Source organism: Notolepis coatsorum, assembly GCF_963971535.1.
Source record: "Notolepis coatsorum genome assembly, chromosome: 6".
NCBI classification, from domain to species: domain Eukaryota; kingdom Metazoa; phylum Chordata; class Actinopteri; order Aulopiformes; family Paralepididae; genus Notolepis; species Notolepis coatsorum.
Window position 1 is genome coordinate 49,690,813 of NC_140170.1, and position 25,876 is coordinate 49,716,688.

Consider the following 25,876-nt stretch of genomic DNA (forward strand, 5'->3'; position numbering starts at 1 on the left):
AAAAAAGGTTTTGTTGTAAAACTAAACTGAAGTCTAAACATCTCAATTTCAACATTGTTATTATCACACCACAGAAACTAAAACCCCTCCCCACCTCCCTCTCCCAATCAGTTCCTAACATGCAAAGCATGTTAGACACATTGGACCTGTTGCTCGTACTGGTCTGTGTCTATTATGAAATTACAATTGTGTGTTATTTTCTAACTGGGTGGGTCTTAGGTACCAAAATGTGGCACCAATTTATCTAACGTGAATCGCTACTTGGTAGTACTGACGTAATTCGGTCACTACCCTTAAAAGTACCGAGTTCGGTACCCAACCCTACGTGTCGCATAACATGTCGTCTCTGAGAGCCTTCTTTATTTCCTTCACGCAAAGTTAAAAATACTATAAGTGAAAGTGAAACCTATAAATAGCTGCTGTCCATACAGACACGTTTAGTTTATAATGTTGTCTGATTTACATGCTTGACAACATGTTTAGTATTTTACAAATTAGCATTTCTAATTTGAATGTGGGCACTGATATCCGGTGGGCAAGTAATGTACTCAGTGGATGCCTGAACACAGAGTAACTGGTATCACAGACTACTATGGCAAACGTACTAGTACTGATATTACTACTACTACTGCCACTACAACTACTACTACTACTATTTACTACTGTTACCACTACTACCACTATTAGTACTACTACTATTGTTACTACTGCTACTGCTTTTACCACAGCTACTACTACTAATATTAGTTCTACTACTACGTCTATGACTTCATTCAGGAATAGTAATCTGAAGTTTCCCGGTTCCATTGGTCTTTGTTTGGCAAACTAGTTTTTTCCACCTCAGACTCCTGGCTAAGACCAAAGCATATCGCTCCCAGAAGGATCTGGATAGGGTATGCCTTCATTTCAACCCGGCTAGATTACTGTAATGCGCTGTATGTTGGCATTGACCAGTCGCTGCTCCGTCGCCTACAATTCGTCCAAATTGCGGCTGCCCGTCTTCCCACTGGTACCAAAAAACGTGACCATATATTATTACACCAGTCCTGGCTTCACTCCACACTGGGTCCCCATCCGTTTCCGCATTGATTTTAAATTACCACTGACTGTTTTTAAAGCACTAAATGGGCTGGCTGGCTCCATTATACCTTGCTGAGCTCCTGCGCCACCACACCCCATCCAGACCCCTAAGGTCTCAGGCTCAAAACCAGGGGAGACAGAGCCTTCGCTGCTGCTGCCCCTCTGCTCTGGAACAGCCTCCCCCACATTAGATCTGCCCAGAGCCTAGAGGCCTTTAAAACGCACCTCTTTTCCCTGGCCTTTGACCAGAGTTAGCCTGCCACCTGTACATTACGTTTGCTGTTACTCAGGACTTTTAATTTTTTTTTACCTTGTCTCTTTTATATTGCACCTTGCTCTTGTTTTCTTAGTGTACTATACCTTTTTCTGTAATTTTTGTGTATTTTACTTGTTACTGCATTGTATGTGTTTTTTTTATCGTGTCCTACCTGTAAAGCACTTTGGTTGGCTTTTAGTCATTGTACATGTGCTATATAAATAAAGCTGACTTGACTTGAACCATTGGAAGGTTCCCTTGTGCCTGCTACATTATTTTCCAGTACAACTCTCCTAGCTCTCTGGTTGCTAGCGAGGTGTTTCCATAGCCAGGCGAGGGTTAGGCTGTTTACCAGTACTTGGACCCCCAGGGAACTCCACCCGCAGCGTTGGGCTTTACTGCCCCATTCAGACTCCGTAGGGCTCCACTGCTGGGACATATTGGAGCATTTTGGAGGGCTTAAGCCAAGTTCAGAGTTCAGACTACATGATTCATAGACCGTCAAGTACTTTACTACGTTTTTCTTTTTTGTACCCCTCCCATGACACCTGGGATTTCACCTGGAACAAGGAGACTTGACTTGACTTGACTTGACTTGAAGAGTGGGCCCATTACTTTACATTCTGAACGTGTTAACCCAGCCTGTAAAACGACAGCCAGACAGCCTGGTTATTCAATGTATATAGTTTTAGACTGTGACATTTGCGAGTGCTTAAAATATATCTTATATTATATAGGGATGGGCATTTTAAAGAAAAATCCAGATCGGTTGATCGCATGGATACTCGATTGATCGTGTATTACTCGAAAAGGGGGAAAAAACATACAAAAAAATATTAGAATATTTTTTTTAATAGTTTTTTACTTATTTTTGTTCATTCACGTATATATGTTTAAGGAAACCAACCAACCGTTATAATCTTACACATACATGTGAAAAGATATGTAAAAAATTAAAAAAAAAATTAAAAAAAATCATAAACATTTATAATTTCGATTTTTTTTTGTTTTTTCGATTTTTCTCGATCGATTACTCACGCCCATCCCTAATATTATATCTATGGGTCTAATAACGCCGTCGGGTCTCAGTGAGCTGCTTCTAGTCAACATTGCCGAGACAGATTGTTTTTTCATCCGTACATTTCCGTTTTATACCGTTTTGAATAGAGTATGGTTTGGGTGTTTTTCAGTAATTCCAGGAAAAGGCGAGAAAAATGCATTTTACTGTAATCCAGTCATCACGTTGTAATTTTTCGGCTGACTATCTAATCCTGAAATCAACGCTAGATTATCACTATTATGTCTCCTCGTCCATACATGAAATGACCGTCGTAGCGGGGCGCTCCCCCGCCCACCCCCACCGCAGCCAACGGTAATAAGCACATACACCTACACACAGATCGCTTTGATCGCGGTAGAAATAAATGTCAGATCAACGATCAAATTCATATATGATGTTCTTACCTTGTATCTGATGTAATGCAAAAGAGATAATCCAAATATCTTATCGCAATTCCAAATAATGCTCATGGAGGTCCGCACCACACTACCGACCGTTTCACAATGACCGCCTGGCTCAGATCGCCTCCTAAAAGACACAAGCCCATTTTCAATGAGATGCAATATCTCCGCCTGGCAGTAGAGGGCGGTGTTGACCGTCTGCCAGCTCAGACAGGGTCTGAAGACTATACCAGAGGCTGCGGCTATGAATTATGAATAGATATAGCGAATAAACGATTATATAACGATCCCAAAAACGAGTAAACTCGTTATTGGCACTATTCGATTGGCGGCCAATAATGAGTAAACTCGTTGTTTGCGACCACTGTGTTAAGGGTTAGGCTCGTAATTGTTAAGGAAGGGTCAGGCTTGTAGTTGTTATAGTTAAGGTTAAGGGTAACATGTTACCACATTGAATGAAAACAGAGGTGTGTGTGTGTGTGCAGAACAGACCCTGGGGGTTTTAGACGGAATGACTAAGCTGGTTTAACCGGTGGGGACGGACCTGCCCTCTGTATTCTGTTCTGTTACCTTCTTATTCAGAGTCATAGACCTATTGAAGGTAGAATCTGCAATGTTGTCAAACGGCGACATCTAGGGAAAAAAGTCCTGTTTGTATTCACTTTGTTTATATGTACTTTGCTTATATGCACTTTGTTTATATGCACGGTCTTTGTTTATATATATTTTTTCCCTTCCTTCCTTCCTTCTTTTGGTCTTTGGTCTTCTTTTGGTAAGGCCTAAAAAAAATAATGGTTTGGTTAAAAAAATATATACAATAAAGATTTTTACAATAAAGTTTCATAAAAATCTTAGTCAAACTTTTAGTATTATGGATATTAAACATGCTGGCAGAGTACATGCATCCATGTTGTTGTGAACATTTTAATTAAATAAAGAAATTCCCTATCCATAGTCGCCGTGGGAAAGAATAAAAAAATAAATAAAAAAATCCCTACCTACCCATGGCCTTAACTGACAACCAACAGGAACCAAACAATATTTTCTTTTATGCCTAATTTATCTTTAATGACACAATACTGCTATTAATTAGATATTGTCTCTTCCATCTCGTTGTTTGTTCCATCCATCAACTCAATCCATCTTTAATATTTTGATCACAGCCCGGCAGCAGGACACAACTAACTAACATTATATGTACTCTGTCTAACTCTCAACCTAAAACACAGGGTGGCGCTGCGCCACTATAGGGAGGTGTAGTCTGACGTCACTTTGGACCGCCCGCAAGGTCCACCCGTATAGGGATTATTTATCATTGGGAAAATGGATTATCGGCTATTGTAACAATTCTGCCGCATGAACATTGGCAAGCTTTCCATTTTTGCACAAAATGAGTTCCCTTCTATTACTGACATTATTGTTTAAGCATTTTTGTTTGAAATAAAATTCAACAAATTATTTTACGATTAATTGCGAATATTTTCATGTTGAGCTATAGATTGTGGATGAATACGCACAGAAAGGTACACCGTGCCAATGTCCATGCTTTATTTGTTTTAAATGAGACGATTTGGAAATGGGCAATGGGGGAAATACATTGTGATTTTGCGAGGTGGACCGGCCGGAAACAGCAATGACATAACCATTACGCCTCCCTCTATACCATTGTTTAGGCAAAGCCCTGTGTCTGTAGCGCTAGTGACATGTTAGCCAGGCAGGCTAATGCTTGTGTGTTTACTGAAGTCCGGTACCAAGAGTTCAGAACCACCTGCTACCCAGCTGTTCATTACCTGTTCATTTACTTATCATGAGGTTGATAATATAACGTGTTCAATTCATGTCGAAGGTTTTCTTTCAGTATTTGAAATTTGGAAAAAAAATCCACTGAAATCACCATAATTGAAATTCAATGTTTTATAGTTTAGTCCATCAGGCACTACCTTGTGACTCAGGTTGATTTCCCACCCTGTGTGTGTGTGTGTGTGTGTGTGTGGTGTGTGTGTGTGTGCGTGTGTGTGTGCGTGTGTATGCGCGTGTGTGTGTGCCCAGGCAGCCCATTCAGAATGGACTCTTCGCTGACGGCATCTCAGGTCCGTGAAAAGTTCATCGACTTCTTCCGTCGCCATGAGCACCAGTATGTCCACTCCTCTGCCACCGTCCCGCTGGACGACCCCACGCTGCTGTTCGCCAATGCTGGCATGAACCAGGTCTGTCCTCCATCACTCTCTGGTTCCTTTCACTCATCCATCCTTACATACCTCCTTCCTTCCTTTCTTCCCTACTTCTGTCCTTCCTTCCCTCCTTCTATCCTTTCTTCCTTCCTCCCCTCCTTCCTTCCTTACTTCTTTCCCTCCTATCCTTCCTTCCCTCCTTATATCCTTTATTCATTCCTTCTATCCTTCCTTCCCTCCTATCCTTTATTCCCTCCTCCCCTCCTTCCCTCCTTTCTTCCCTCCTTCTATCCTTTATTTCCTCCTTCTATCCTTCCCTCCTTCTATACTTTCTTCCTTGCTTCCTTCCATCCTTCCTTCTATCCTTCCTTCCTTCCTTTGGTCTGTTCATCTTTCTTTAATGACACAATGCTGCTATTAATTAGATATGGTCTCTTCCATCTCGTTGGTTGTTCCATCCATCCATCAACTCAATCCATCTTTAATATTTTGATCACAGCCCGGCAGCAGGACACAACTAACTAACATTATATGTATTATGTACTCTGTCTAACTCGCATAACCTCTCCCCTTCCTTTAAACAATAAACATCCACTTGTATCCCTCAGCTCCGTGTTCTGAACCAAGTTGAGACACAAAGGCATTTTTTTCACTAAAGAACAATTCATCCTTTCATCTTTCTCGTCCTACATTCTGTCTCTCTCCCTCCTTCCCTCCACAGTTCAAGCCCATCTTCCTGAACACCATTGACCCGTCTCACCCCATGGCCCGGCTGCGTCGTGCTGCCAACACCCAGAAGTGCATCCGCGCCGGAGGGAAACACAACGACCTGGACGACGTGGGGAAAGACGTTTACCACCACACCTTCTTTGAGATGCTGGGGTCCTGGTCCTTTGGAGACTACTTTAAGGTATGGAGGCTGGGAGGTTGTTTGAGCAGGGAGATAAGGTATAGGGATTGTGAGAGAAGGTACAGAGGCTGGGAGAGAAGGTACAGAGGCTGAGAGAAGGTACAGAGGCTGGGAGAGAAGGTATAGAGGCTGGGAGAGAAGGTACAGATGCTGGGAGAGAAGGTATAGGGGCTGGGAGAGAACATATAGGGGCTGGGAGAGAAGATATAGGGGCTGTGAGAAGGTACAGATGCTGGGAGAGAAGGTACAGAGGCTGGGAGAGAAGGTATAGGGGGTGTGAGAGAAGGTATAGGGGCTGTGAGAGAAGGTATAGGGGCTGTGAGAGAAGGTATAGAGGCTGTGAGAGAAGGTATAGAGGCTGTGAGAGAAGGTATAGGGGCTGGGAGAGAAGGTATAGAGGCTGGGAGAGAAGGTATAGAGGCTGGGAAAGAAGGTATAGGGTCTGGGAGAGAAGGTATAGAGGCTGGGAGAGAAGGTATAGAGGCTGGGAGAGAAGGTATAGAGGCTGGGAGAGAAGATATAGATGCTGGGAGAGAAGGTATAGGGGCTGGGAGAGAAGGTATAGAGGCTGGGAGAGAAGGTATAGAGGCTGGGAGAGAAGGTATAGAGGCTGGGAGAAGATATAGAGGCTGGGAGAGAAGGTATAGATGCTGAGAGAGAAGGTATAGGGGCTGGGAGAGAAGGTATAGAGGCTGGGAGAGAAGGTATAGAGGCTGGGAGAGAAGGTATAGAGGCTGGGAGAGAAGATATAGATGCTGGGAGAGAAGGTATAGGGGCTGGGAGAGAAGGTATAGAGGCTGGGAGAGAAGGTATAGAGGCTGGGAGAGAAGGTATAGAGGCTGGGAGAAGATATAGAGGCTGGGAGAGAAGGTATAGATGCTGAGAGAGAAGGTATAGGGGCTGGGAGAGAAGGTATAGAGGCTGGGAGAGAAGGTATAGGGGCTGGGAGAGAAGGTATAGATGCTGAGAGAGAAGGTATAGAGGCTGGGAGAGAAGATATAGAGGCTGGGAGAGAAGGTATAGAGGCTGGGAGAGAAGGTATAGATGCTGGGAGAGAAGATATAGAGGCTGGGAGAGAAGGTATAGAGGCTGGGAGAGAAGGTATAGAGGCTGGGAGAGAAGGTATATAGGCTGGGAGAGAAGATATAGATGCTGGGAGAGAAGGTATAGAGGCTGGGAGAGAAGGTATAGAGGCTGGGAGAGAAGGTATAGGGGCTGGGAGAGAAGGTATAGATGCTGAGAGAGAAGGTATAGAGGCTGTGAGAGAAGGTATAGAGGCTGGGAGAGAAGGTATAGAGGCTGGGAGAGAAGGTATAGAGGCTGGGAGAGAAGGTATAGATGCTGGGAGAGAAGATATAGATGCTGGGAGAGAAGGTATAGAGGCTGGGAGAGGAGGTATAGGGGCTGGGAGAGAAGATATAGAGGCTGGGAGAGAAGGTATAGAGGCTGGGAGAGAAGGTATAGGGGCTGGGAGAGAAGGTATAGCATTGCGTAGCGCACAGTCTGTGACGTCACGCTCGCTGTGACGATCCCATCTAGAAAGAAACGTATCTGTATTTTTGACTGTATTGAAAATCAAACCGTCAGGATTTTAAAATACCCTGGTATACCGTAATACCGTCATACCGCCCAAGCCTTAAAGGCCAACTTGCAGGTTGTATTTTTGTTCAATAAACAATGTGACTAGGCCAACGCTGACTTTCATGAAGAGGGGGAAAAAATTCTCGAAATTGACCCAGTTTTAGCGTTTTTATCAAACATTTTGTCGACCAAACCACAACTTCACGCACATGCATATTTTAATCCATGGTTCATAGCGTGCGTGTGTCATCTTAATGATGATGTCACATCAGGTGCAGGGCAGCGAGGGGCTCTGAGAGTCACAGGCAGGTAGTGGCAGGAAGCAGAGAGCCTTGCTACTACTAGCCGAGGAGCTAGTAACTGTTTCACCTAACACTATTGCTCCGTGATCATAGCCATTCATCTTTAAAGCTAACCACTATTTGTAAAAGCCACAACCACGTTACCATATTTGTAATAATATAAATCATTGTGTCGTTGTACACAAACCCAGCCACATCGTTTCAAATGGAGTGTAATATCGGCCGCAAGGCGTTAGGTGGCGGTATTGTACTTTTGCGATCTCAGACCCATCCCCAGTGATTTCACACAGCTGCCTGCATTTTTATGAATGGAAATATCTAATAAAAGAAATAACGATCCAATAACGTATATATACGTGGTTGGCGTTCAACGATTGGCGGGCTAACACATATTAAATCATTGTTGGCGGCCATTGAGTTAATGGTCAATTGCAGGGACATAACAACTGTATAAGACATCAATATGTTACACTTTGTTTGGGGTTTGGCTAGTTTCTTTACTTTGATTTAAGACTTGAAAATACCTCTTCAACATTTTGTCCCGGTGTCCCATAAACATGGTTAGTTCGCTCGACTCACCAAGAAAAATGGCATTGTTTGCTAATAATTGTGGGATTTGGTGGCTGATATACGTACTCTACACAGATGGGAACATGCTTTTTAATTGAACAATAGACTATGACTACCAAGTAGAAGGCAAGCAAGGCGCATTGATTCACAAGCCCTCACTTCACATGCAAAAGAAAACGTTTTTTCACACATGGGCTGTCGCACAGGTGCTACCTACCTCAGTAAATTAATTAATCGCACAGACTGCATCTGTCATAGCATGTGCAACATATATGTCACACTGCGTTTCACTCCTCTGTCTCTCCTCCGCTGTCTCTCTGCAGCATCTGGCCTGTGAGATGGCCTTGGAGTTGCTGACCAAGGAGTTTGGGATTCCCATCGAGCGTCTGTACGTCACCTACTTTGGTGGTCACCCTGATGCTGGACTGGAACCTGACCTGGAGTGCAAACAGATCTGGATGGACCTGGGGTTAGTCCACGTTTTCTACATTTAATGGGGTGTCTTTTCTTTTTTACCTGTTTATTAATACAGGGTCGTAAGGGCTCTTTCAGCAACACCCTGCTTCACACAGTTCCTCACGTTCACCCCTGCTGCCCAGTCTAACCATAGGCTTGCAGTAGCTGCGTTTACATGGACCCTAATTATCTGAATAATAGCCCGATCAGTAGGGAAATAGTCATTTCATGATAGACACAGACCAGCGGACCTTCAATGACACGCAATTATTATTATTACTATTATTATTATTATTATTATTATTATTATTATTATTATTATTATTATTATTGTTATTGTTATTGTTATTGTTATTGTTATTGTTATTATTATTATTATTAATTTTTTTCTCCCCTCCCAATGTTAGTCGTTATGCCAATTCCCAATCCCCTTCCTGGTCGTTGCGCACATTCTACCCCCTACCGTCGGTCTGGGAGGGCGGAGACTATCACATGCTTCCTCCGACACATGTGTAGGCAGCCCGCGTGAATATTTTAGGCAACCAACTTGTGTTTAGCGTTTCTCTGATTGGCCACTACGCCCATGTGACCGCGAGAGAGCTGCAGCGCGGAAATAGGCTGTCTATTGCCATTCTCTAAGACAAACTCTAACCATAACCAGCTCCTTAACAGCGCCTAAACTTAACCCTTCTAACCTTAACCAACTCCGAAACAATGCCTAACCTTAACCAACTCCGAAACAATGCCTAACCTTAACCTTAACCATAACCAACTCCGAAAGAATATTGCCATTCTCTAAGACAAACTCTAACCTTAACCAGCTCCTTAACAGTGCCTAAACTTAACCCTTCTAACCTTAACCAACTCCGAAACAATGCCTAACCTTAACCAACTCCGAAACAATGCTTAAAGTTAACATGCCTAAACTTAACCGCCGAAAGAATGCATGTTAAAAAAAAGAAAATTGAAGGGAATCGAACTTGTCACCAACGGACCGCAGAATCCACAGCAAGGCAGCACTACCAGTTGAGCTAGTTCTCGATGTTAAAAAAGGGGGGATTACTGCTACATAATGCTGCCGCGGGGGCGTGGCTAGACGCAAGTTGGGCGTGGCTAGACACAAGTTGGTTGCCTTTAATATTTAGGCAGCCAGCCCACCGCTTCTTTTCATCTGGCAGCACGGACTCTCACTGAGAGAGTGTAACGTGTGGAAGGTAGGGCTGACCCCTATTAGTCGACTAATCGGTCGAAAGGAGCCGTAGTCAACTGCCAACCTCTTTCTTTATTTTTTAATTTTTTTAATACATTTCTTTTTTATTTAAATTTTTTGTATCATTCTTTCCGAAAGAAAAGAGGCCTAGAAGCGTGGCTAACGCTAATGGCACGCATACCAGAGGCTAACTGCCTACGAAAACAGGCACAGAGGCACTGAAAGAGGATTTCACCCATCTAATGAACACACTAGACTAGACAAATATCAAGATGTATCCATCAGTGGACCAATTGCATGCTTTTGCAGAGGACAAGAAGCCTTCAGTCGACTCCTTCAGACATTAAGCACCCCCCACAGCCCAAATGGAATGATAAAAAATAAATATTATACTTTTTTTTTGTCGACTAATAGTCGACTAACGGCAAATTTTGGCCAATCATAGTCGACTATCCAAATCCTTAGTCGGGGACAGCCCTAGTGGAAGGTCACACTACCTCTCTTAGATATTTTCCTTGCTGTGCAGGCGCCCCGACCGAACTGTAGACCCACCCAGACCCACCCACGCCGGCTTCCCACCCGCTAACACTGCCAATTGTGTTAGTATGACGGCCGGCCAAGCCGGGAGCAACGCTGACAGCTGGGTTCGATACCAGTGTCTCTTGCGTTGGTGACGAGCGCCTTGTCCGCTGTGCCACCCAGCCGCTGTAATTATCATTTCTTAATGGACACAGACCAGCGGACCTTAAATGACGCGGAATTGTAATTTCATAATAGACACAGACCAGCGTGGACCTTCAATTTGAATAGCTATGACATCTCTCTCTCTCTCTCTCTCTCTCTCTCTCTCTCTCTCTCTCTCTCTCTCTCTCTCTCTCTCTCTCTCTCTCTCTCTCTCTCTCTCTCTCGTTTTAATGTTACACTATAAAAACTAACTAGATAGTTGATGATATTAAACATTTAACTTCATTAGCTGAAATATTCTAAAATCATTAAGTCTGCTATAAGCCATTGTCCCTTTCTGTGTGTGTGCGCGCGCAAGTCCCATCTCTGGTCTTTGGAAAGACCAGATGAGGTCAGAGGAGTTTGATAGTATTTACTGAGGATGGCCAGATAATGTTGATATTTAAACTTAAAAAATTATAATATATAATAAATGTATACATGGTCATGCAACATAAAAAAAAATTGTTGTAGGAACGGTTTGGGAGAGGGGCATAGGGAGGGGTTTTAGTTTGTGTGGTGTGATAACAATGTTGAAATTGAGAAGTTTAGACTTTAGTTTAGTTTTACAACTGAAATAACATTTGTTATTACGAAAGTACAGGAAAAAAGCTACCATCGGGTACCGGTATCGATTCCCAGGTTCCAGTAATGGTTCAAATGTGAACGGTACCCAACCCTACAGATCAGAAAAAAAGGCCTCATGTAACCACCTCAATTGGAAGAGACTGGCCCGATCGGAGGGACATTTCAATTGGGTTGAGAGGTGTGGTGTAAACATTATATAATAGGAACATATTAGTGCCTGTAATAGGGCTGGGCGATATGGCCAAAAATAAAAATAATAAGATAATTATCGATATTATTATAAGTACAATATTTTTTTTATAATATGTATGTTTATTTTGCAGCAATTCTTTGTCGTCGTCATCTTTAGTGTTACAGCCCCTCACACTCCAGTTCTCAGGCTGCAGCTGGTTTGAAAGCGAAAGTAAACAGGCTTTTCTGCTGGCTGTGGCTCCAGGGGAGTTGAATAGTTCTGGCTCTGCTAGTTTCTTTTCTATCTTTTGGCGCTTTTTTGGTGGACAAACCACCGCACATGTGCACCGTGACTCGCAACTGGGGACTAGCTCTGCTAGCACACATAGCCTACAGTGTACAGATGGTTTCAAACTGTATTTTAAATTAGAAAGCAAACTAGGGAGCTCCAGTAGCTCACCACGTACCTCGGACGCTATTTCGGCGTCGGGGACAACCGTGCGCGTCACGGATCTGGGGTACACGAGTTCGACTCCCGGACTCGCCGTATTTTCTCAGAGTGTCTTTCCCCCGATCTATACCCCATTCAACCTGTTTCTGTCGGTCGTGCTTGACCAGAAAAAGCGATAAACGCTAAAAGAACCAGCTGACTGGTCAAAGTTTAAAAAAAAAAGAAAGCAAACTAAATAAATGGACAAGAGAAAAAAAAAGTATTGTCATTTGGACAAGCAAAGCCATTACTTTAAGTTGCAGGCAAGAAAGACAAGTCTGTCCACTGTCTCTGGTTTTAAAACTGCCCTGTTGCAGGTCACAAAAAAACAAAACTATCGATATCGATATTTATATTATTATCGATCGATATCGATTATTAAAATATATCGCGATAATTATCGTTTTATCGCCCAGCCCTAGCCTGTAAACGCTCAGTCCGATTGTTCTGGTTGAAATATATCTATTCTTTCTGCGCATGTTTGCCCTACAGTACGTGTAAAAGGATCGTTGCATGCCTCGATGGTCAGTCCATGTAGTGAATGTCCAACTTATTCTTATCACGTTCTCCAACTTTTTGACAATTTTTATAGGTAGGTAAAAAAGAAAAGTGAAACACAAAACTGCATCGTTTCAACCCTTTCCCAGTGACTTAGCATGATATGGCTGGTGTGTCAGGATTCCTCAAAGTCTCTTATTTCGGGATGTGATTTTTCCGTTTTTAACCGGATGAAAAAATATTCATATACATTTTTTAAATATTGAGCTTTATGTATGTTTGGATTATTTTTCCACCTGGTCTAAGCGAAACGTGAAAGCAACATTTATCAGACCTGCTATTCTTGCATAACATATTTTCATTGGCTATCGATAATGTTAACAGTTTTGTTGAGTGGTGCGAGATGCTGTAAAGACGTCAACACACTAGGAAACACACTGGATTGCTTTTGTAAAACTGACCAACCAGGGAAGGTTACTTGCAAGCAGTGCAGCAGTCTGCCACTCAACACTACTCAAGGGAGAGCAAGCATTGTCCAGTTAATGTGAAGCTCTGTAGAAACATCAAACTCTCAAGCATGAGGTACAGAAGCCAACCTAGACATAACCAAGAAGCTGAGATGGAGAAATGTCACCACCTTCATTCTCAAAATCGACCTGAGAGCAAAAGAAAAGCAAGAGTCCATTAGTCCAATTGCACCCCTTCACAGTAGGCAAGACTTCCAGAGGAGGCGGTTCCAGGCGTTGCACAATGTGGTTGCAAAGAAGAAAAGATAAGATCCTAACGTTAGTGTTTGAGCCAGGATGACTTGGGAGGGGTCAAGATGACCCCCTTTAAATTTGTTTAGGGGGACACTGAGATATTTGATTAATTTTCTTTGTCCCTTTTCTCTCCCACCTTCCTCTTCCCTGTGAACAGTTCAATCTATATAAATAAAATGTGTTCATTCATTCAAATGGAGTGTTTATAAAAAATAAAATAAAAGATTGTTTCGAAAAAAAATTAAGAGAATCTCAAATACATTATTTTATTTAAGTGTAGGCTATAGTTAATTAAATTTGTTTACAGTTTTTGTATTTTTCTGACATGGGGGCTCAACAATAAATGACAATCAGAAATGTCAAGTTGTATGTTGTTATTCTAACCAGCTTAGTTCTGTTGCATTTTCAATTTATTTATTTAAATTATAAATTCATCAGGGATCGATAAGGGAATCGATAAAGAATCGGATCGATAAGCAGAATCGATAATGGAATCGTATCGATAAAATCTTATCAATTCCCATCACTACACATGAGTGTGGGGGGGGGGGGGGGGGATATCAACAAGCAAGCAATTAAAATTATTAACACTTTAATCGCCGAAAACGCTGAAACACGTCTTTCCCCGCCATGCTCATTCTGCCGAAGACGCTGGACAGCGTCTTTGATATCAATATTTCAAAAATCTGTGATCGAAATCATATTTCTCCCCCGGAGACATGAGATGTACTGTTGAGCCCCTCTCAACTCTCCAACGGTTCAAGAGCGCCATCTGGTGGCCGATCGGCGGATCGCCCAGGGCAGAAACAGGAAGTGGAAGCTGGTGCTCATTTCAATTCGGTCCGATCACTCGCTAATAGTCCCAGGACTCGAGCTGATCACAACGGATAGCAATCCGTTACCAATAACTCGATAAACAACCTGATTTGGACATATATACTACTATACAACCTGGAAATGGATCGGATATTTCTACATCCCATAATAGAAAAAATTCTGTTCCACGCTCATCTCCCAACGGCGCGAGGAAGCTACGTGAGTTTCAGCGTTATTTTTTAACATCTTCGATACTAACTGCTCTAATGATCATATCACCCACACTAGATGAATCATCTAACGTTGGCCACGGAATTATAAACGACCCCCCCCCCCCATCCGGTCATCATCAGATCATACGTAGTAACTCCTAGAAGCACGTCCAGTTGACATTTTTTATCTCGCACAGATTCCTACCAAACTGTATTTCATCATCAATATAATGCATTTGGGGCTATAAATCAAGTTCTGGAGAAAGCTGCAGAAAACGATAAAAACATACTTTAGACCGTATTTTAGTATGAATATGTGAATGAAAAAGTATAACGTTGCTACACCCTGAACAATATATATAGGACGTTGAATGGGCCATAGTAATGTCAATTTAGCAATACAATTTAAAAAGTTATAGCCCTGCAAAGAAGGGGAACTTCTCCATGTTAAATAGGGCTGGCGAGGGATGGTAAATTATGAATTTAACCCCGGCGATCAAAGTGTTAATATGTGTCAAGATTTTGTATGGTGGTTGAAAGATTGCAGGCTCCTTCAAAAATGTGTCTCAAAGTCCCTGTAGTGGGTATATAACAGGGTAATATTGGCGGGTATATTTAATCCTCTCCTATCCTTTCCTCTCCTCATCTCCTATCCTCCTCCCATTCTCTTCTCTTTTTCTCTCCACACCTCTCTTCTTTTCTCTCCTCTCCTATCCTTTCCTCTCCTATCCTCTCCTCCCATTCTCTTTTTCTCTCCACACCTCTCTTCTCTCCTCTCCTCTCCTCTCCTATCCTCTCCTCCCATTCCCTTCTCTTTTTCTCTCCACACCTCTCTTCTCCTCTCCTCTCCTCTCCTCTCCTCTCCTCTCCTCTCCTCTCCTCTCCTCTCCTCTCCTCTCCTCTCCTCTCCTCTCCCCTCCCCTCCCCTCTCCTCTCCTCTCCCCTCCTCTCTCCTCTCCTCTCCTCAGGATGGATGAGGGTCGTATCCTGCCCGGCAGTATGAAGGATAACTTCTGGGAGATGGGGGACACCGGGCCATGTGGTCCCTGCAGCGAGCTGCACTACGACCGCATCGGAGGAAGAGACGCCGCTCACCTGGTCAACATGGACGACCCCAACGTCCTGGAGATCTGGAACCTGGTCTTCATTCAGTTCAACAGGTTAGAAACACCAACAGGGGGCGCTCTAGCAGCACACCATGTGACTCGCTGCGGCCCCAAACGGCCGACCCGGGTTCGACTCCCGGACCCGGCGTCCTTTGCCGAATGTCTTCCCCTGCTCTGTCTCCCATTTCCTCCTCTCCCTCTCTCTCTACCGGACTGCCCGGTAGTACAAACCAATACAAATCTACAAAAACATATATAAAAAATAAATAAATAAAAGAAACACTAACAAACATGCGCACACACACACACACTATAACACACACTATAACACACATACACACACACACACACACACACACACACACACACTATAACACACACACAAACATTACTTGCTATCCATAATGTTGGCTAGGATACTTCAGGTGCAATAAATATCCATAAAGTACACACACACTGATTCAATGTATTTCTTATCTCTGTCTCTGTCCCTCTCTCTCTCTGTCCCTCTCTCTCTCTCTCTCTCTGTCTCTCTGTCTCTGTCCCTCTCTCTGTCTCTCTCTCTCTCTCTCTCTCTCTCTCTCTCTCTCTCTCTCTCTCTCTCTCTCTCTGTCCCTCTCTCTGTCCCTCTCTCTCTCCACAGGGAGTCGGAGACAGAGTTGAAGCCCCTCCCTAAGAAGAGTATAGATACAGGCCTGGGTTTGGAGCGTCTGGTGTCGATCCTTCAGAACAAGATGTCAAACTACGACACTGACCTCTTCATGCCGTACTTCGCCGCCATTCAGAAGGTAAAGACTCTTCATCGCCCCCTCACTGGTAGGGCTGGGAAAAGATATAAAAAGAAAATATATCCAATTGTTTCATTTTTTTTCTTTTTTTTTCTTATCTTTCCCCCCCTCTTTTTTCCTCCGTTTTTCTCCCATCCCAATGTTAGTCGTTATGCCAATTCCCAATCCCCTTCCTGGTCGCTGCGCACCTACCCCCCACAGTCGGTCTGGGAGAGTGGAGGCTATCACGTGCTTCCTCCGACACACGTCCAGCCAATCAACCGCTTCTTTTCACCTGGCAGCGCGGACTCTCACTGAGAGGGTGTAACGTGTGGAAGGATCACACTACCCTCCTTAGATCCTATCCTCGCTGAGCAGGCGCCCCGACCGAACTGTAGGAGTCGCTGTTTACAACGACCCGGACCCACCCACCAGCTTTCCCACCCCTAACACTGCCAATTGTGTTAGTATGAACGACCAGCCAAGCTGGTAGCAATGCCGAGAGCTGGGCTCGAACCCAGCGTCTCCTGCATTGGACAATTGTTTCATTTTAATCAAATCAAATTGATTCTTAAAATCGCAAGATCCATCTTTTAATCTATGCCCTTTTTCAGTGGATGTGTGAAGATTTTTACTAAATGTTATTTCTATCATGCCTTCTCATCCTGCAGATGTCTAGTTGTCCTTGCGCTGAACTGCTACAGAAACTCAGTTGACCAAATTACATCTTTGGACAATAATTATAGGTGTTGTCCTTCCTGAAACCAGCACCATCAAGCCTAATTGAATCAATATCAAATCTAAATCAATCAGCCTTGTGAATCGCAATCAAATCTGGGAAATCAGTGCTGAAACCTAGTAATTTTATATTAAATTTAAATGGTTTCTGGTGCCTATAGATGGTGTTGGAAAGGTGCTTCACAGAACAGAACAAAACAGAACATTGTGTGTGTGTGTGTGTGTGTGTGTGTTGTAGGGTACAGGTGCCAGACCCTACACCGGTATGGTTGGTGCTGAAGATACCGATGGTATTGACATGGCCTACCGCGTCATGGCAGACCACGCACGGACCATCACCATCGCCCTATCAGATGGAGGCAGACCAGACAACACAGGAAGAGGGTGAGGCATCATGTAGACCTGTGGGAATTAATGCATATAAGCTAGTCTGTTTTATCTCTTGTCTGTTCATCCCTCTGTCTGCATATCTCTTTGTCTGTTCATCCCTCTGTCTGTTAATTTATCTGTCTGTTCATCTCTCTGTCTGTTCTTTTATCCCGTTGTCTGTTAATTTATCTGTCTGTTCATCTCTGTCTGTTCTTTTATCCCGTTGTCTGTTAATTTATCTGTCTGTTCATCTCTCTGTCTGTTCTTTTATGTCTGTCCTTCTGTCTGTAGCCCTCTATATTTCTGACTGTTCTTCCCTCTGTTCATCCCTTAGTTTATTCATCCTTCTGGCTTTTCATCCCTCAGTCTGTTCATCCTCTTATCTTTGCCTTTTGTAATCTCTGCATCATTGAAAATAATAATAATAACTTTATTTGTGTAGCACTTTTCATACAGAAGTTGCAGTTCAAAGTGCTTCACAACAGTAAAAAAAATACAGGCATAAGCGAGCATAAAAAAGATGGAGAGGTAGCAAGGTAAATCAGTGTTTCACATTAGGATCTAGCATCCCAATAGGCCTCTGTGTTTACGGTTTAATTCAGTAATAGACAGAGTAAAAAAGTGCGGTTTGATTCAGTAAAAAAATAGGCAAAAAATAATAAAATAGAACGGACAGTAAAAAGTGTGATAAAATAGTTCAATAAAAATATAACAATGTTCCAACATACAACAGAGCATCGCTCTTAACACTTTGAGTTTCTTTACAAAGTACAGTTCTAAATTACCTTATAGAACAACAGCAGCGCATCGCTCACAACTTAACAACAGAGCAGTGCATCACTCTCAACTTTGAGTTTCTTTACAATGTTCAGTTTTGAATTACATCAAAACTCTCTTCCTTCTCTCTCTCTTCCTTCTCTCTCTCTCTCTCTCTCTCTCTCTCTCTCTCTCTCTCTCTCTCTAGTTATGTACTGAGGAGGATTCTCCGTCGTGCAGTGCGTTACTCTCATGAGAAGCTCGGAGCTCAGAAAGGATTCTTTGCGTCTCTGGTTGACGTGGTGGTGGAGTCACTGGTAAGAACTCACTCTGCCCTTTATAGGGAGACTCTTACCTATTCTATTACATGACAGATTACCAACCATACGGTACTGATTCTGAAATATGCTGTAGGATATATTGATTTATCACTCCACTTGATTCCAGTTTAGTTTATCTGGTGGAATTTAAATAAAGGTGGAATGAATGACTGAATGAATGCATCTCTCTCTCCCTCCCTCCCTCCCTCTCTCTCTCCATCCCTCTCTCTCCCTCCCTCTCTCTCCCTCCCTCTCTCTCCCTATCTCTCTCCCTCCCTCCCTCTCTCTCCCTCTCTCTCTCCCTCTCTCTAGGGTGATGCGTTCCCAGAGTTGAAGAAGGATCCAGACATGGTGAAGGACATTATAAACGAGGAGGAGATTCAGTTCCTTAAAACACTCAGCAGGGGGCGCCGCATCCTCGACCGGAAGATACAGAGCCTGGGAGATGGCAAGACCATCCCTGGTACTGATGCACATATACACACACACACAATTTCACGGGCTGACCCAAATCTCAGATCTCAAGTGTTGTGATATTTAGGCTGTAGTGTGGAAGAGGGCTGTTAAAACCACTAGAAGTCATCTTTTTTTATTATACAGAATTAAGTTCCGAATATGTCAGTGATCCTCAACTAGATAATATCTTAGTGATCCTCGACTAGATAATATCTTAGTGATCCTCAACTAGATAATATCTTAGTGGTCCTCAACTAGATAATATCTTAGTGATCCTCAACTAGATAATATTTTAGTGATCCTCGACTAGATAATATCTTAGTGATCCTCAACTAGATAATATCTTAGTGATCCTCAACTAGATAATATCTTAGTGATCCTCAACTAGATAATATCTTAGTGATCCTCAACTAGATAATATCTTAGTGATCCTCAACTAGATAATATCTTAGTGGTCCTCAACTAGATAATATCTTAGTGGTCCTCAACTAGATAATATCTTAGTGGTCAACTAGATAATATCTTAGTGGTCCTCAACTAGATAATATCTTAGTGATCCTCGACTAGATAATATCTTAGTGATCCTCAACTAGATAATATCTTAGTGGTCCTCAACTAGATAATATCTTAGTGGTCCTCAACTAGATAATATCTTAGTGGTCAACTAGATAATATCTTAGTGATCCTCAACTAGATAATATTTTAGTGATCCTCAACTAGATAATATCTTAGTGATCCTCAACTAGATAATATCTTAGTGATCCTCAACTAGATAATATTTTAGTGATCCTCAACTAGATAATATCTTAGTGATCCTCAACTAGATAATATCTTAGTGGTCCTCAACTAGATAATATCTTAGTGATCCTCAACTAGATAATATCTTAGTGATCCTCAACTAGATAATATCTTAGTGATCCTCAACTAGATAATATCTTAGTGATCCTCAACTAGATAATATTTTAGTGATCCTCAACTAGATAATATCTTAGTGATCCTCAACTAGATAATATCTTAGTGATCCTCAACTAGATAATATCTTAGTGGTCCTCAACTAGATAATATCTTAGTGATCCTCAACTAGATAATATCTTAGTGGTCCTCAACTAGATAATATCTTAGTGATCCTCAACTAGATAATATCTTAGTGATCCTCAACTAGATAATATCTTAGTGATCCTCAACTAGATAATATCTTAGTGATCCCCAACTAGATAATATCTTAGTGATCCTCAACTAGATAATATCTTAGTGGTCAACTAGATAATATCTTAGTGATCCTCAACTAGATAATATGTCAGTGATCCTCAACTAGATAATATCTTAGTGATCCTCAACTAGATAATATCTTAGTGGTCCTCAACTAGATAATATCTTAGTGATCCTCAACTAGATAATATCTTAGTGATCCTATCTTAGTGATCCTCAACTAGATAATATCTTAGTGGTCAACTAGATAATATCTTAGTGGTCAACTAGATAATATCTTAGTGGTCCTCAACTAGATAATATCTTAGTGATCATAGGTTTCACTTTCTCCACTTGTATCTCCCCACCTACGTACATTATAGACGGTTATGTTACTTTGTACTATATCACTAAGATAATGGATATCTTCTCAGATAGGTGTGCCTGAGACAACCTTAAAACCTGACCGGTCAATTTGCGGGTCCTTGACATGAACAAGTTTGAGAACCACTGTTCTAAATTATATTAGTCTTCTAATGGAATAGTTTTATAGTTTTCTCCTTTAAAATAAATAAATAAATAAACTCCCCCATTCATCCCTCACTCCCTCTCTCTCTCTATACCTCATTATCTTCTTCCAGCACTTTCTCTGTGTATCCTTCCCTATCTCTCCCTTTCTCACCTCCCCTCCCTCTATCCCCTCTCCACACACTTTTCTAGACACATATCCTTTGTCACAGACAAAATAACCTGTATAAAACTCTCTCTCTCTCTCTCTAGGTGACACAGCATGGTTGCTGTACGACACCTACGGTTTCCCTCTGGACCTGACTGCTCTGATTGCTGAGGAGAGAGGGATGGGAGTAGACCTGGAGGCCTTTGAGGAGGTGAAGAAAGCTGCTCAGGTAAGGATGGAGGGATAGAGGGAAGGAGAGAGGGATGGGACTAGACCTGGATACCTTTTGAGGAGGAGAAGATAGCTGTTGCGGTAAAAAATGGGATCGGAGGAGAGAGTAAAGGCTTCAAATGCCCAACTGTTCACCAACTCCCTGTGCACCGTCATCAAAGGTCTAGCGATACCGTAAAAGGCGGCACTTACAACAAGTAAAAGCCCTCACACAGTCTGGAAGTACAGGGCACAGACACGTATATGTTCCGTGATACCTATGGGGACATATGCTGGGGTCCGCTATTGCACCATTTCAGTCCCTGCGAAGTCTGGTCTGCGTTTGCGACGTCTGGACTATGAAACGGCCTTAATGCTTAGACCCTGGTCCCCGGAGTGGAGTCCCTCAAAATGCCCCAGGTCCGGTAGAAAGTTCATGCCGTCACAAAGGGGCTTTAGTTTAATGGTATGTCCTCACAGTATAGTAATACAAACGTGTGTGTTTACAGTTGAAGTCTCAGGGGAAAGGGTCTGGAGACCAGGACCACATCATGTTGGACATCTACGCCATCGAAGAGCTGAGGGACAACAGCACTCCTGCTACTGACGACTCCCCGAAATATAAATACAACTCTGAACCCAACGGCAACTATGGTATACACACACAATACAACATATAAATACAACGTCGACTATGGTATACACACACAATACAACATATAAATACAACGTCAACTATGGTATACACACACAATACAACATATAAATACAACAGCAACTATGGTATACACACAATATAAATACACCTCAGAACACAATGCCAACTATGGTATATACACACAATACAAAATATAAATACAACTCTGAACCCAACGGCAACTATGGTATACACACACAATACAACATATAAATACAACGGCAACTATGGTATACACACGCCGGCTGGGTGGCACAGTGGACATTGCGCTCGTCACCAACGCAAGAGTAGAGCCATATGAAATCCGTTTTATTATTTTCCAAATTCCATTTTATTTTTTCCCAAATTCCGTTTTTTCCGTTTTAATATTTCAGAATTCTGTATTTTGCTTTTTATGCTCATTTTACCATCAAAAATAGTGTCTAATAAGTGGGAATGAATAAATGTCTACAATTGAATATGATATAACAGTCCATTTAATGTTTTTAAGTGCTGCAACTCAGAAATACAGTTACATTTTACACAATACTTTTCAAATAATATTGTGACAAAATAAAAATACACATTTCAAGTGTAAACAATAGATACAGCTAGCTACTACTGACATTATCACAATGTCAGTAGCCTAGCTATATCTTATTTTATTGTGATGAAATATAGTAATGCATAATTTAGGCACCTTTAGTTTAGTTTATTTCGTTTATAAAGGACAGTGTATAATGACAATCGTTTGCATTAAACAAATGGATTGCACCAGATTTAGCAAGAAGCTATCATTTCCATCTATAGTCCTATGTACTGTAAAACGTTTCATAGCTATTTAAGTTTATTTCGATTATAAAGGGCAGTGTATAATGACTCGTTTGCATTAAACAAATGGATGGGTGCACTAGATTTAGCAAGAAGCGATCATGTCCTAACGTTAAATAGTGTCGCAAGTGTTTTTGTGGCTCCAGTCCACGGAACGTTGACAGCATTAGCAAAACACCTTAGCGCCGGAGGCATAAAAGTCATTAGGATACTGCTCTGCTCTGAATTGAGGGCTTATTGGGGAATTTATTAGCTTCTTGACGATGTAAACACCGAAGCAGCGAGACGCTTGGGAGACTGCCTGTGTTGTGTGTAACCCGCTCTAGCGTCCGCCTCCCCGGTCGCGTGTGCACCAAGCGTTCCACCCAAAAACGGAATTTCAATCCAGATTAGGCCAAATTCTGCAATATTCCACGTTTTGCAGTCGATTCCATTTTTATTGGTCAATTCCGCGATTCCGTCCGCGATTCCGTGAACGCGGATTTCATATGGCTCTACGCAAGAGACACCGGGTTCGACTCCGGCTGTCGGCGTTGCCTCCGGCTTGGGCCGGCCGTCATACTAACTGATTGATTGATTGAAAAGTTTATTAACAGATTGCAGAATGGGTACAGTACAGTACATCTCAATACATACAATTGTTAAGGGGATGCAGACCAGAGAAAGACTTTCGTCTTGTTTACATCAGGGTCCCCCATTTTCAATTCATCATAACATATATGACATACATGACATACAGATAGACAGTACTGCTACATCTATACATTTATGACATATCAGATTTGCAAATACAGTACTGTTTGTGATACAAAAGTGTCCAGAAAAGGAGTGTATATACATTTGGCGTAGAAACTGTACATTGGAGGAGGTTGGTGGGGTGGGGTTGGGTGGGTTGGGTGAGGGCTGTACATTGGAGGTGGGGGGGGGGTTGGGTAGGGGACACACACACATTTTACACTGTACATTGGAATATTGACAAAGCCTTACTTGGTCATTAACTGTACAACTAGGTTAGGACATTTGTAGGGGCCAGTTTCGAATTGCAGTCTCACGTAGGTGTTTTTTGAGAGTGTTTTTGAAGGTGGGTAGTGATTCACATTCCTTTACAGCTTTAGGCAGGGCGTTCCACATTGATGTGGCATAATTGCGAAACGTGTTTAGTCCCTTGTTTGAGCCGAATCTGGGTTTTACATGATTTGTGGAGCTCCCTCTGGTGTTGTGATCGTGGTATTCACTGACCTTTGGGAAGTATTTTGACATGTACATGGGTACCTTGGTCGCGTAGTGTATCTTGTAGACCAGGCCCATTGCAAGTTGCTGTACTCTGTCGTCTACTCTAAGCCATCCTAGGTTGTCAAAGTGGGCAGGGGTGAGGTGGGTTCTAGGAGTCAGGTCAAGTAGTAGTCTGACTAGCTTGTTTTGAGATGTTTGTAATTTGTTTTTTAGTGCCTTTGAGGTGCTTTGGTACCATGAGGTGCAAGCATAGTCGTAGTACCCTTGAATGAGTGCTCCTGCTAGAGTCTTCAGGGTATTCTTGTTTACCAGAGAGGAGATCCGGTACAAGAATCGCGTTCGTTGGTTGACTTTTTTTATTACATTGGATGCCATTTTGTCACAGGAAAGATTAGCCTCTAGGATGGAACCCAGGTAGGTAATTTCATCTTTCCTTGTGATAATATTGTCACCCACTGTAACCGAGAAGCCGTCGGTCTTGCTGAGTTTGTTATTTGAACCGAAGAGAATGGACTCTGTTTTGCCCATGTGTAATGATAGTTTGTTGTCGGCGAGCCATATGCAGATTTTGCCTAGTTCCGAGCTGAGGGCTTTTTCAACCTGTAACTTGTTCTTGTCAGAGACCAGCAGGGCTGAGTCGTCCGCAAACAGGAACAAGTTGCAGTCACAAGCTGACGACATGTCATTTGCATAAATTAGGAATAGTAGCGGTCCTAGTATGCTTCCTTGTGGAACACCACAGCTCACTGTGAGGGGGGGGGATAGGGTACCGTTTACTTCCACCATCTGTTCCCTCCCCTCCAGGTAGGATTGTATCCAGCTCACTGATAAACTATCAAAACCAATTGCTTTTAGCTTGTCAATCAGAATGGTGTGATTGACAGTGTCGAAGGCCTTTTGTAGGTCCAGCATGACCATGCCGCAGTATTTGCCCGCGTCCACCTCTTGTTTGATGTGGTCGTTCAAGTAGAGAAGGCATGTGTCAGTGGAGTGGGATGTTCTGAAGCCAGATTGGAATTCGTAGATTAGATTTTTTTCCGCAAGGTACTTTTCGATCTGTTCGTATACTATTTTTTCCATGACTTTCGAGATGGATGTAAGGATAGAAACAGGGCGGTAGTTACCCGGGTCTAATTTGCTGCCCTTTTTGTGCAGGGGTGTTACTCTCGCAATTTTGAAGTCCTTGGGGACGTGTCCCTGTTTTATGGAGAGGTTTATTATGTGTGTGATGACTGGGGTGATGGCTGCTGCTGAGTCTCTGAGGAATTTGGAGGGGATGTTGTCATGGCCAGTGGCCTTGTTTGGTTGGAGGGCGCTCAGTTTTTTGAGTACCTCATCTGTAGTTACTATTTCCAGTTTGAAGTCGTCTTTGTGGACGCCTAGGTTCATGTAGTATGCTACTATGTGTTCTACCCCATACTGCCCTGAGTGGGAGGGTAGTTTGTTTACCAGTGTTGTGGCTATGTTTGTGAAGAAAGTGTTTAAGTAATTGGCTACATCCAGCTTGTCTGTGATGAGCGTGTTGTCCGTCTTTATGTTTATGTTTGAGAACCTGGTTTTGAGTTTTTTACTGCAGCCTAGTTGGTTATTGAGTAATTTCCAAAGTTCACATGGTTTATTTTTGTTTTCCTCAGTTTTGTCATTGATGATTTTTTTTTAGCAGTTTTGATCATGGAGTTTACGTCATTTCTTAGTCTGTTTCTTTCTAGTTTGAGTTCAGTCACGTGGTCTTGGAGTTCACTGCTCGTGCTTTTGGTAAGCTTTGACTGACTTTTACGAAAAAATTTTTGTCTCTGGCTTTCATAGCGGTCAGTATTTCAGTGTGCATCCATGGCTCAGCGCGATTTTTTACCCTGGTGGTTCTTAGGGGGGCCATTTTGTTTAGTATTGATGAAAATTTGGTTTTGAAGCCAAGCCAAGTTTCTTCAACCAGTGTACCATTGAGTTCATCTGACCAGTCCAGACTCTCCAGTTCAAGGTTAAAGGCCTCGCTAGAGTAGGTTTTGAGGTCTCTAGATGTGACTGTTTTGTGACAGCCAGCCTTTAGTTTTAGCTTTTTGCGGGTACAGAATATCATGTAATGATCACTTAACCCGCATGCTATAACCCCTTTACTGGAGATCTTGGACTTGTCAGAGGTCAGTATGAGGTCAATGGTAGTCTGAGTTGATTCACATATCCTTGTGGGTTGGGTGATTAGTTGGCTGAGGCCGTGCAGATCACAAAACCTATTGAAGGATTTGAAGACGGGTGCATTTTTTTGTTGCATATCCGTGTTCCAATCCCCAATAAGA

The 25,876-nt window shown here is 42.5% G+C and overlaps 1 protein-coding gene across 2 annotated transcripts in view; it reads left to right on the forward strand.

Moving 5' to 3' along the window:
* The window catches only part of LOC311230114 (alanine--tRNA ligase, cytoplasmic-like), an 86,411-nt gene that overhangs the window by 6,936 nt on the left and 53,599 nt on the right, over positions 1-25,876 (forward strand). The window contains exons 2-11 of one of the 2 annotated variants that reach the window (XM_084316281.1): positions 4,847-5,004; positions 5,690-5,878; positions 8,655-8,800; positions 15,225-15,416; positions 16,006-16,150; positions 17,106-17,251; positions 18,201-18,309; positions 18,625-18,775; positions 20,737-20,861; positions 21,352-21,496. In XM_084316281.1, coding sequence (XP_084172407.1) covers positions 4,861-5,004; positions 5,690-5,878; positions 8,655-8,800; positions 15,225-15,416; positions 16,006-16,150; positions 17,106-17,251; positions 18,201-18,309; positions 18,625-18,775; positions 20,737-20,861; positions 21,352-21,496 — 1,492 coding nt within the window. In that variant the 5' untranslated portion in view covers positions 4,847-4,860. The remainder of the gene's footprint in view (positions 1-4,846; positions 5,005-5,689; positions 5,879-8,654; positions 8,801-15,224; positions 15,417-16,005; positions 16,151-17,105; positions 17,252-18,200; positions 18,310-18,624; positions 18,776-20,736; positions 20,862-21,351; positions 21,497-25,876) is intronic. The other variant, XM_084316282.1, reaches the window with a different exon arrangement.